Source organism: Xenopus tropicalis, chromosome 2 (genome assembly GCF_000004195.4).
Source record: "Xenopus tropicalis strain Nigerian chromosome 2, UCB_Xtro_10.0, whole genome shotgun sequence".
Lineage (NCBI taxonomy): Eukaryota > Metazoa > Chordata > Amphibia > Anura > Pipidae > Xenopus > Xenopus tropicalis.
This window is the reverse complement of record NC_030678.2, coordinates 105,139,914-105,151,720: the sequence shown is the minus strand read 5'-3', so window position 1 is coordinate 105,151,720 and position 11,807 is coordinate 105,139,914. Positions and strand designations below refer to the sequence as shown.

At 38.3% G+C, this 11,807-nt stretch overlaps 2 protein-coding genes across 4 annotated transcripts; one reads left to right on the top strand and one right to left on the bottom strand.

The window, feature by feature from the left end:
* Window positions 1-2,851: 2,851 nt before the first annotated feature.
* On the bottom strand, window positions 2,852-6,951 carry txnl4b (thioredoxin like 4B). 3 transcript variants are annotated; one of them, XM_012956958.3, is made up of 4 exons: window positions 6,855-6,951; window positions 5,021-5,181; window positions 4,787-4,938; window positions 2,852-3,159 (listed from the first exon to the last, which is right to left on the bottom strand). In XM_012956958.3, the coding sequence occupies exons 2-4, from the start codon at window positions 5,150-5,152 to the stop codon at window positions 2,994-2,996; spliced, it is 450 nt and encodes a 149-aa protein (XP_012812412.1). In that variant the 5' UTR covers window positions 5,153-5,181; window positions 6,855-6,951; the 3' UTR covers window positions 2,852-2,993. The 3 variants fall into 3 exon arrangements, with proteins under 3 accessions (XP_012812412.1, XP_012812413.1, NP_001016338.1); XM_012956959.1 differs by having other exon boundaries at window positions 6,675-6,859; NM_001016338.2 differs by lacking the exon at window positions 6,855-6,951 and having other exon boundaries at window positions 2,858-3,159; window positions 5,021-5,166.
* Window positions 6,952-6,959: 8 nt separating this feature from the next.
* trmt10c (tRNA methyltransferase 10C, mitochondrial RNase P subunit) lies at window positions 6,960-9,647 on the top strand. The gene is given in 2 exon segments (NM_001102837.1): window positions 6,960-7,019; window positions 7,714-9,647. A coding segment is annotated over 1 exon segment (1,347 nt). The 5' UTR covers window positions 6,960-7,019; window positions 7,714-7,741; the 3' UTR covers window positions 9,089-9,647.
* The last annotated feature ends 2,160 nt before the right edge of the window (window positions 9,648-11,807 follow it).

Here is an 11,807-nt window from a genome sequence, read left to right as displayed (position 1 = left end):
GTACAACAGACTCCCCAATACAGTTAGTATTGATGTTGGTATATATGGTTTATAGATAGGTCAGTATAAGTTTGTGTGTGCTGTGTTTACTTGGAAGGGTTGAACTTGATGGACTCTTTTTTCAACCCAATGTAACTATATGAGGTAGAGATGAAGTGCAGCTGGCGATTCACTTCTTCTCTTAAAGGAGAAGGAAAGTAAAAATCTATTAAGCACACTATTAAATAGTAGTATTGCTGTGTAAAAACACTATATTCCTGGCTTGCCTAATAAAAGATTTCCAGAGATACACATACTAGAACTTACATACTTGTTTCAGTGAACGGCGCCGCCATCTTGTCCAGCGTGTCTGTATGGGCTGAAAAGCACAAGCCCGCCCCCCCTCCGCTCCCTGCTCCTGCCACAAAGATTCCGCAGCTCCCCGCTCCTGCCACAAACCCTCCCCTTCCTGGGGTCAACTTACTGTTAAGAGGCCTTGGAATCTGAAATGCAGTATGATGATTTCTGTGGTGGCGCTTCGTGATATATATCCCTATATTATGCAAAATAGCAATTTCTTTATTTTTTTGGTAAAAAATATGTAGTTTTGCTAGGCAAACTACCCTTCAGGAAATGCCCCTAAAGTGAAACAACTGTCAGATGAAATGCAAAATTATTACAAGGCTCATGTAGATGTGGGACTGGGTTTGATGGCATACCAACAGTTTCAAAGACAAATTTATAAGAAAATGTAGGTAAAATCCCATATAAAAGACAAATCTGAAATAAGTCTGTTTAAAAGACAAATTCACAAAATGGAGGCTTATGACTAAGGTGGAAAATCCAACAAATCTATCTTTGATTTTATTTTGTCTCAATTTCACTACTTTTGTGAATTCCCCCCTTTGAGTTGTTGCCAAATAAATTGGGGACAGCATTATTTGATGCTGGATTTTGAAACAGCACAAGCTCTCAGCTGTGTAAGGATTTGTTTGCTAAGGGCTCTGGCAATAACAATGTCAATGTAAGTCGCCGGTGGGATGGCACACGCAGCGGCGCGATTTCGCGCAAATCGCCGAAAAATATTTCCCGAAATCGCGCCGCCGCGTGTGCCATCCCACTGGCGACTTACATTGTCGCCGGTGGGATGGCAGGTGAAGGCAACTTGGGGAGATTAGTCGCCCGCGAACAGGTGAGTTTTGTCGCGGGCGACTAATCTCCCCGTGTCCAAAGCCCTAATGCTTCTAGCAGCAGATAGAGCAGAAGGCCCTCCTGCTGTATGATCTGTTGGATAAACCTATACTTGGGCTATGGCTATCTATGTTAAAAAATAATGTACAACAGAAGAGTAGCTGCACCTTCCACAGTTAAGTGTTAGACTAAACCAGATATTAACACTATAATACAAAAGAGACAGGAATGGAGAAAGAAGTCTCCAGATAACATGCAAAGGAAGTATTTAAATACACAAGAAACAAATTAGGAAACTCCCAAGCGGGTGTTCCTCAATAGACTTCAATTATATGCACCGTTATCTAATTACATTGTTAGGTTAATTGATTGTCAGAGAGTATTAGTAGATTAGAAGTTAAAATTTAACCTTTATTAATTTAAAATGAAACCCAAATTAGTAATCACAAACAAAGGAACCCCAATTAAAATTAGCAGGGGGTTGGAATCGATCCAAGTATTGTCCAGGGAGTGTCAGTTGCTCACCACTGATTTATTGAGACTGATATAGGGCATAAGCAAATGTTGCAAGTTCCTAAGGTGTATAAAATGTATCTAGTTTGCTCCACTTCAATTCCAACTAAGCAATAACAGGGAAAGTCCCTCTCAGAATATTATCAACATTTGTAACAACTCGTATCACGTATCAGAAAACTCCTTGTCAGCATTTGCTGCTCTTCATAAAGTATGAAGGAGTGTGGAGTGCTTTTGATACAGCGCTCCTTTGACACAATATATTTTACACTTTCCCCTACAGATCGTCTTTCCTCTACAATCGTTGCAGCGTGTTTCAGTCACCCCACCACTCAGTATAGCATTATTTACGTGAGAATATCTCTCCCTCCCTTATCTTTAGAACGTGCCACCCCCGCATAAAATTGCACATCAATTGTGCACCCTCTCAATCCCACCCCATTACAAAGAAAGCACTCGCATTCACAACCCGACCTCCCCCCAGATCATTGTAAATAATGCTATACTGAGTGGTGGGGTGACTGAAACACGCTGCAACGATTGTACAGATATCCTCAATCTGTAGAGGAAAGTGTAAAATATATGGTGTCAAAGGAGCTCTGTATCAAAAGCACTCCAAACTCCTTCATACTTTATGAAGGACAAGGAGTTTTATGATACGTGATACGAGTTGTTACAAATGTTGATAATATTCTGAGAGGGACTTTCCCTGTTATTGCTTAGTTGGAATTGAAGTGGAGCAAACTAGATACATTTTATACACCTTAGCAACTTGAAACATTTGCTTATGCCCTTTATCAGTCTCAATAAATCAGTGGTGAGCAACTGACACTCCCTGGACAATACTTGGATCGATTCCTACCCCCTGCCAATTTTAATTGGGGTTCCTTTGTTTGTGATTACTAATTTGGGTTTTATTTTAAATTAATTAAGGTTAAATTTTAACTTCTAATCTACTAATACTCTCTGACAATCAATTAACCTAACAATGTAATTAGATAACGGTGCATATAATTGAAGTCTATTGAGGAACACCCGCTTGGGAGTTTCCTAATTTGTTTCTTATGTTAAAAAATAACCTACTGAGTTAAAAATGAAATAAAAACCTTGATATTTTGGGGTAACAACAGAATGAAGTTAGAATGGAACATAATTGATAGAAAGTCACTTAAAATGTTTTACTTGGTAATTTTATTTGAAACATTTTTAAACATGTACTAATATAATAAATACATTTTCTATTTTACAACAAAAGTGTATCAACAAGGGAAATCAGAAAAAAAATCTGATCCTCCACCAATGCATTTATACTAAACACCCTGGTAAAGAAGATCATATCTGGGAATATTTTGAGGGTCTATTGGACTTTGCACAATTAGCTTTCCACGCATTGCTCCACGGTAGATGACTTCAATGAGATCAATAAAATCCTGTTTCGTCTTGAAACTTCCTACAAACTTTGTGTGGTCTGGAGACCTAAAGAAGAAAACAACAGACAATTGTGACTTAGAAAACAAGAAAGTCTGCATTGATACTAAATATTTAATAACTTGCATTTTTCGTTATTTTAATTTCTGATCAGGGAGTTGTGAAGCAGTATACAATAGGAAGTAGTTCAGTAATTGCGACAGTTTCATCTAGTGCAGGCATGGGTACTAGATATAGTTAATCTGGCCAAGGTGTGACTACGAGCCCCAATCCCAAATCTTACTCCCTTAATTCACAGAACATTGACGTGTATGTCATTTCAAATTACCAACAAGTACTCAGCAGTAAGTGAGAAGTGGGGATTTTGCTAGCAACTCCATCATATTAGGCAATTTGTTTCCAGGAATGTCTAATGGGCACCTCCCACCATGATTGTTTATAACTTAAGATTTACTGACATTGTTTAAAAACATCAATTAAAAATGGTCAATTTTGCTGCAGCAGTATGTATATTCTTAACACTAAGTGGGGTGTGTATTTAACTTTCCACTTTCCTGTTTTCCCCGAGACTTGTTTGGGCAATATATTTAGTGTTGACTCTTCACCGCTCCGGGAGGTTGTGGCACTCATATGCACATGATGAGCAGTGCCACAACCTCCCAGTGCAGGTGGCTTAGCGTCGACAGGGACTGTTGTTTCCCCCAACCGGAGTGCTAACCCCTAACAAACAAACAAAGGTATAAAGGCAATTTTATATAATGCACTTACTGCACCTGCCTAAGGGTTCATACTGAAGTGTTTTTCCTGCGTTCCCTGTGGTGGAATGGAGGAGAGCACAGGAAAAAAAAACCCTCATCAGTACAAGATAGGGAACTCCTGGGGAATCTTAAGATTCACTGCTAAAGGGCTATGGTTGTGCTGGGCTGGTACAGAATTTTAGAAATATATATGTGCAATATATTTTTATAGAGACCTTCAGTGTTCAGGGGTATATGTCACAATGTATTTATTTGCATTATGCAGTATCACATCAGTTCAGATTCAAAGTAATGCAGTCCTTAAATTAAGTGTGGGCTATTATTGTCAAAGTTCTCTACCTATAAGAGCCAGATATCAATGAATTGGAATAGTACAGGACCATTTAAAGAAGAGTTCTGCTCTCTATGAATGTGACTATGCCAGTTGTCAGGTCCAAATGAGGCTGTTGCTGGGGTGGGATCTATTGTCAGAACCATAACCTTAGATATGAAAGCAAAAAAGTAGGACCAGTACTCTGAAATTTTTAGACAGGACAATGTCAAGTGTAACCAGTTCCCAGGGCTTTCCATGCATAGGTGGCATATATTGACATCCGTGGCCCTTGCCAGAATTAATCCAGTTTTATCAGAGTGCACAAGAGTTGCCATTAATTATTTCAAGTAATTGGCCAATTTTGGAGTCACATTTGATCAAGGATATAGGCCTATAAAAGGCACAGAGCACTGGGTCCTTCCCTTTTGTGGGAATTAGTACTATATGTGCTTGGAAGTTCAGAGGGTTTCCCGTTTCCAATATTGTTTCAAACAGTGTGGTCAAGTGAGAGGCTATGTCGGTGTTGGTGCATCTAGAGCTTGAGTGTCTCTGGATAGGCAAGGCAGGGGGAAATATTTAAAAAAATAAGAAAAATTGAATTTACCCATAATCGACTTTCATATGTTGCCCATTAAAGAAAAAAATAGTAGATGGAATGTAGCTGATATCAAAGTACCGAGTGTAGACTGGCACCTTATCAACGTCAACAATGTATATAGTTGCCATTTTACTTAGGTCATGGGATGTCTTGGACAGCTGAAAAAAATAAAAAGATAAAGTAAAAAACAGTGCATAATACAAACAATGTTAAATAAATAAATAAAATCAAAACACTTACAATGTCATCCAGCTGAAGACAAACATGATCCTCATCTCTTCCAAATCTGAGAACGAGGACCTTCTCTGATGTAGTTTTTATTGCGTGGTCCACATCCCTTTTGCTGCTCAGTTTTGGCAGCAGGAAGCTCATGATCACTGATGTCTCATTCAGAATAAACTCTGAAAAAAAGACTGTTTTAATTTACTCAGAAAAGTTACAAAAAACACTGTATTAGGTAATACTAACATTAAAAAATGACTTATATAAATAAATTTGTGCATATTAAGATTTCAGAAGGATAGGCTTCCAAATTGCTACACTGGCATCATAATTACTTTTTAAAAACGGTGTAATTGATAAAATGATGGGTCTAATATTTGTGGGAGAAGCTTCACAAAATGTTCCATTTTAAACATCAGACAAAGTTGAGGTACTGTATTGTTCTGCTGCAGAATAATCATGACTATTTAAAAATGTCAAGCACTCAAGGATAGGCTTATAGACAAAAAGCTGCTAAAGTCTTATGGTCCCCATACACGGGCCGGTTGTAGTTGCCGTTATTGGTCCCTTGGACCGATTCAGCAGCTTATCGGCCCATGTGGGGGCAGAAACGAGGGGCCTGCCCGACCAATATCTGGTCTGATATTGGTCAGATATCGATCGGCCATGTTAAAAGATTCAGTCGGATCGGGGACCGCATCGGCTCGTTGATGCGGTCCCTGAACCGTCTGCCCCATTACCGCCAATATAATTCGATCATTTGGCCCCAGAGCCAAACGATCGAATTAGCCTACACGCTCCCCAATATCGCCCACCCGTAGGTGGGGATATCGGGTGAAGATCGCCAAGCGAGCGAATCTTACCGTGTATGGGGCATTTACTCAAGTTGTGTCTAGTGGGCAGACTTACTAACGACTTAAAAGAAACAATAGCAAATCAGTTTAAACCATATCTCAACCAATTAATGATAAGTAGTCTTATTGGCTAGTCTACTGTATCCTGTGGAACTAGTAGCTACTGTTAGAAACCTGTGGTAAATGGTACTGGAATAAACTGCCCCAAAAAATTTATAATGTACAATATTATGAAAAATAAAAGTTAAATAAAGCTATTATTGCATGAGATCCTAGATCTCAAGCACAATGGTTGAAAGTTCTTCTCCTGAAGATCAAGTTATTTTCTGTCACTGATACATGAGGTTTACAAACCTTTTCTTTAATGTTTTGTTTTACTCTGTTTCAGCTAACTCATTGTAATATTCCCCTCTATTCTATTAATGCCATGATCAACATGCCAAAATGCCCAAAAGTGCACTAATCTGTAGAAATTAACCCCTGGGCCAACTGGTGGGTGGAGTCTGTGCCCATATTTATTCCAAAATTAGTCAACAATTCTATTTTGGTTGACCACTTATTGTATTAGTAAAAGCAAATTTGACCAGTTCAGGTGACTTGCCCACAAGCAGGTAACTCCTAGACATTTGTTAGCAGATAGGTTACAATGACATGCCGTTTCAGAAGTGATATTTTGATGCATAACCATGTTTCTGTGTAAACTCACTAAAGGAACAAACCATGCCAAAGGCATGCAGCAAGGCAGCATCATACGCATTTTTAAATCCTAAAGAAAAACTTCAGCCAGCCTGAAAATGTTCTTAAGTAAAGAGACTTACTGGTTGGATTATGGCACTCGGCTACGGCTGCAAAAATACATCTACATCTCAAGTAAAAAAACAAAAACACACGGCTAAACTGTATAAACTTTATAAATCAATTTAAAACGCCTAGGCGTCTCTAACTCAGGTAAATACACAGACAGCCATATAAATTTCACTTCCAGGTTATCGCTATACCTTGTAGGAACAGGAACCGATCTGGTACGGAACGACTCACACATGTTGGAACGCTAATCCGCTGACAGGAAGCGGAAGTTCATGTACTCCTTTACTTGGTTCCCCGTTGCAGCATGGTTGTTTGTAAATGACATGCAGAAGGCTAGTTCTTTTCACCTTGGCAAGGTTGGTGAGAATTGTTGACGGAATTTGCGATATATGGGTCCACATGTCGCAGCACTTTTGGCATGCGGAGACTGGGAGTTATGTTTGCAGGGTTTTTCTCTACATCAGTATCTTGCTGTTAAGGAATGATTACATCCCAATTACAGTAAACTACCAAAAAGTTGCCTGTACTAAGTGAATAGTTCTACCTATAAGTGACATAAATAATAAGTAAACTTTGCACAACGTTCCTCTTGCTGTTGTAAAATTTGGGGTGGCTGGCTAATGAATTGCCACAATTCTCTGGAGTACCTGTATTATTAGGGGGCAGTATCCATTTATGTTTTCTGCAGTTGCATCATATGTGATAGGAAGGGCTTTGAATGCACATTTATTGGGAAAAAAGTAAAAGTGTAATGTATGAAATGTAGCTCTTGTATAGTGGTTTTGACAGTTAAAATACTTAATATATACATATACGCATGCATATATATGATTGTGCTCTGCAATGTATTTTCATGTAATTATATGAATGAAATTGAGCACTCTAAATTTGTCATATTAGATAGAATGTTAAAAATTGCTGTTAACTGAATAAGCACAGGCTTTTTATTGAATGTATCAGATACATCCATGTGTGTATAAAAGCATGACATACAAATTACTTTTTGGGTCACATTCGACCATTCCTAACTTATGCATATTTTTTTTAAAGGTATTGGACCATCTACTAGGTTTGGAAAATGGCATTTGTGAATACACTCTTGCGAACCATTCGATGTTCTGCTGTCCATACTTTGGTGCAGGAAGGTAGAAGCTTGTCATTGTTAAAAGCCTCGCATCAACTCACTCAGTCTAGAAAGATAATGTTATCCAACCACGTGAGGAAAGAAGAAGCTAAGTCAGAACCTAATGAAACATTAGATTTAGAAGAGTGGAAAAGCATCTTGAAATCAGATATTGGAAATGCTGAAATGGTGAAAACAGAGACACAGGAAGATTCCTCTCTAAATGAAATGCGGGAACTTGTGGAAATGTGGAGACTGGCTGGTAGGGCAGTGCCTCAGTCAATCACAACAGAGCAGTTACAAGTGCTCATGGAGCTTCCAACAAAAACAGCTAGAAAAAAGTACTTAAAGTACCTCTCTGTTAGGGAAGTTATGAAAACAAATCGGAAGGAAAAGAAAAAGGAACTCAAGGAAAGTAAGTCTAAGATAGAAAGCTTGGATCAACTAGAAACAAAAGAAGATACCCCTGAAAAGAAAAATACTTTTTTATTACATGTTTGGGATAAGTCTATAGATACAATGCAACGTTGGAAATGTGTCCAAGCAATGAAATTCGGACAACCATTAGTGTTTGATATGGTATATGAAAAAAATATGTCGCGTTATGAGTTAGAAAACACTGTGTGTCAGCTTATGGAGTCTGAAGGCTGGAACAGAAGAAGTACTGATCCTTTCCATATATACTTCTGCAGCCTGCAGCCTTATAGTATGTACCATAAAGAACTTGTAAAGCGCTATATTGGGGCTTGGGATAATGTTTTTGTCACAGCCACAGATAAATCTCATGTTGAAATGTTTCCTAAAGAACAACTTGTGTACTTAACAGCAGATTCCCCCAATGAGTTAAAACATTTTGATCATACTAAAATATATATTATTGGTTCATTAGTTGACAGATGTCAACAAACAGGATTATCTCTAGCAAATGCCAAAAGGCTTAATCTAGCCACTGCAAGACTTCCATTAGACAGATACTTGAAATGGGATGTTGGTGCTAAAAATCTAACCCTTGACCAAATGATTCGCATTCTGCTGTGTTTAAAGGACACAGGTGACTGGAAAAAAGCTTTGTCGTTTGTTCCAAACAGAAAGCATGATGGTTTTGCAGAACCAGCTGCCTCTAAAAAACGTAACATAAAAAATGATGGAGGTATGGAATATGCAGCTTCCACGAAAAGAAATTTGCAGAAAAATTCTAAAATGTACAAGTTTGGTGCAAGTAAATCATTTATCAAACCAGAAAGGACTGACGATACTTCCATAAGATCAACAAGGAAAAGATGGTGGGAGGAGGAAAATTAATTGATGCAATCTTTAACATTTTGCCTCTTAAAAATAGCACTTGGCAAGGCACTGGCAAAATTCTGCAGTGTTTAAAATGGGACTAGAATTTATCTGAACATTTATTGCAAAAAGGGGGAACCCTGAGCAAATCAGTTCAGGATAAAATGCCCAGCCGCTTTCCAAGTCCACAAACAACTTTATTTGGTGGAGTAAAAATCAGTATACTGGTTATGTTAGCAGATTTAAATTGTACTTTATATAATAAAACTCCTGGCTTCCAAATGAATTAACTACACATAGCACAGCATACACATGAATGTGTCATTCCAGAATGCATATTTTGTTCCATTCAGATTGTGAAATATAGAACAAATTAACCTTGCATCTAAGAAATCTTTTCTGTATGAAGGGCATGTGACCTGGGAAAACATTTTTTTTTCTAATATTGGCTTCCCTTTCACAAACAGAATTCTGTTACCAACACTGGTATATAATAAATATGGTTCAAGAATGTAATACTTCCGTCTTAAGTTTGACTTCTACATCAGCTATATAAACAATGTCTGTTTTTGACAAACTGTTGTTTTTTTCTTTCTTTACTTTGTGTTGAATCACTGTGCAAGCTGCAGTTTTAAAATATGTTATTGTAACAAGGTAAATAGAACTGGTAGCTACAAAGTTGACACACAGCCTGCGGTGACAGATTTATACATCTTAATGCTATCCAAAAATGTAAATAGCTTTATACACTGATTCAGTATCCAGTATCACCAGTGTGGTGCACCCTTAACAGAACACATAATAAAGAATATAGGAAAACCAAGTGAGTTTAACAAGAGGATCTGAAGTAAAAATATTACTACTGGATGTTATCTATGTTTATGATGAACTTTTTATTTAATTACCCCAATAGTTAGTTTCTATTATGCAGGAAACACTACACCAAAAGCTGAACATTCTGCTGTAATGAACTACTTTGTTTCTAAATATGTGTAAAGCCAATTCTGTCTTCCCTGTCAATTATATAGTGAATAAAGTTCACCTTTTTGTAAGATATAAGTCACCAGCACATTCATTAGCATATGGCTTTTATACAGGTCATGGAACTTTGAGCTGAACAGGGGTACTTTATTATATTTATTAGAATACCCAAGTTTCCGTGAGTCGTGTGACAGAAATTGCATCACTAAGCAGTTTATAACTGATGACATCACTAAGCACAGTTTATAAGGATATAATTTACATGATATCCATGGTTCTTGTATTATATGAATCTAATGTTTTGCAAGCAAGCTCGCACAAAGTGACTAAATGTATTTTGCCTGCCCCAGTTTTTTCTTGCTAAAACATGGCATCAAAATAACCCAAATCACATGAGACAGTACTTTAACTTTGGTTGAAGTTTTCACACTCACAGTTTGTATGTATGTATATCTTTATTTATAAAGTGCTACTTATGTATGCAGCGCTGTACAGTAGAATTCATTAATACAGACGGGGGTTAAAAATAATGGATAAATACAAAATGGATAAATACAAAGTACACAATAAATACAAGGTGCAGTTGCAATAAGAGTCAGAAACACAAGATGAAGGAGGTCCCTGCCCCGTAGAGCTTACAATCTATATGGGAGGGGTAACTAACAGATACAAATGGGCAAATATAAGTGCTGTAGGTCACAGTGGGTGACATTACAGTATAAGTGCCAGTTTCCAGATCAGGTGCTGGGTGAGTGCTCCAAAAGGTAGTCTTTAAGTTTAGTTTTAAAAAGACTGAGGGAGGATTCTCTCCGGAGGAAATCAGGGAGGGAATTCCAAATGTAAGGGGCAGCAAGGCAGAAGGGTTTGAGGCGGGAAACAGCAGTAGTAGTGGGGGGCACAACCAAACGGTTGCTCTGCGAGGAACGAAGGAGTCGGCCAGGAACGTACAGAGACACCAGGGAAGAGATGTAGTGAGGGGCAGAGGAATGGAGGGCTTTGAAGGTTAGGAGAAGGAGTTTGTAAACTATTCTTTGTTTAACAGGGAGCCATGATAAGCAGGGGAGGGGCCTGAACTCTCCTGGATGAGAGGAGGAGAATTCTGGCAGCAGTATTTAATATAGACTGTAGGGGGGAAAGATGGGAGTTAGGGAGGCCGGTTAGTAGGAGGTTACAGTAGTCCAGTCGGGATAGGATGAGTGCGTGCATGAGCAGCCTAGCTGTTACAGTAGAAAGAAAGGGCCGGATTTTGGCAATATTGCGTAAGAAAAAGTGACAGGTTTTGACAGTGTTGTTAGTATGGTCAGAGAAGGAGAGACTGGAGTCAAAGATCACCCCCAAAAGTTTGTTAAATTATTGCAAGACTGTTGTTTGTTAATTAATGTAAAGTGATGTGTAACTTTCTGGCACTATCTAATAAACAATGACGGCGATCAAACAAATGTATCTATCTAAATCAGTGAACCGCACTTCCGAGTTTGGGTTATAATGTTTAATTACTGTAGCAAAATGTAAGGTAAATGCCTTTTATCAAACTACAGAATGTGGGATTGGTCTCAATAACTTACTTGAAAGGGCACCTGTCACAAGAAAAAATATTTCCCCCAGAGTCCACACTCGGGTTGGGGAACCAATTCTATTTTGTCCAAAAAATACTAGTAGCGAGTGATATGCAGCGCACTTCTCGTATTTAGTCTCCCAGCTCCTTCATTGTGCACATAAATAATCTGCAACCCTAATGCTTAGCTCCCTCCTGGTG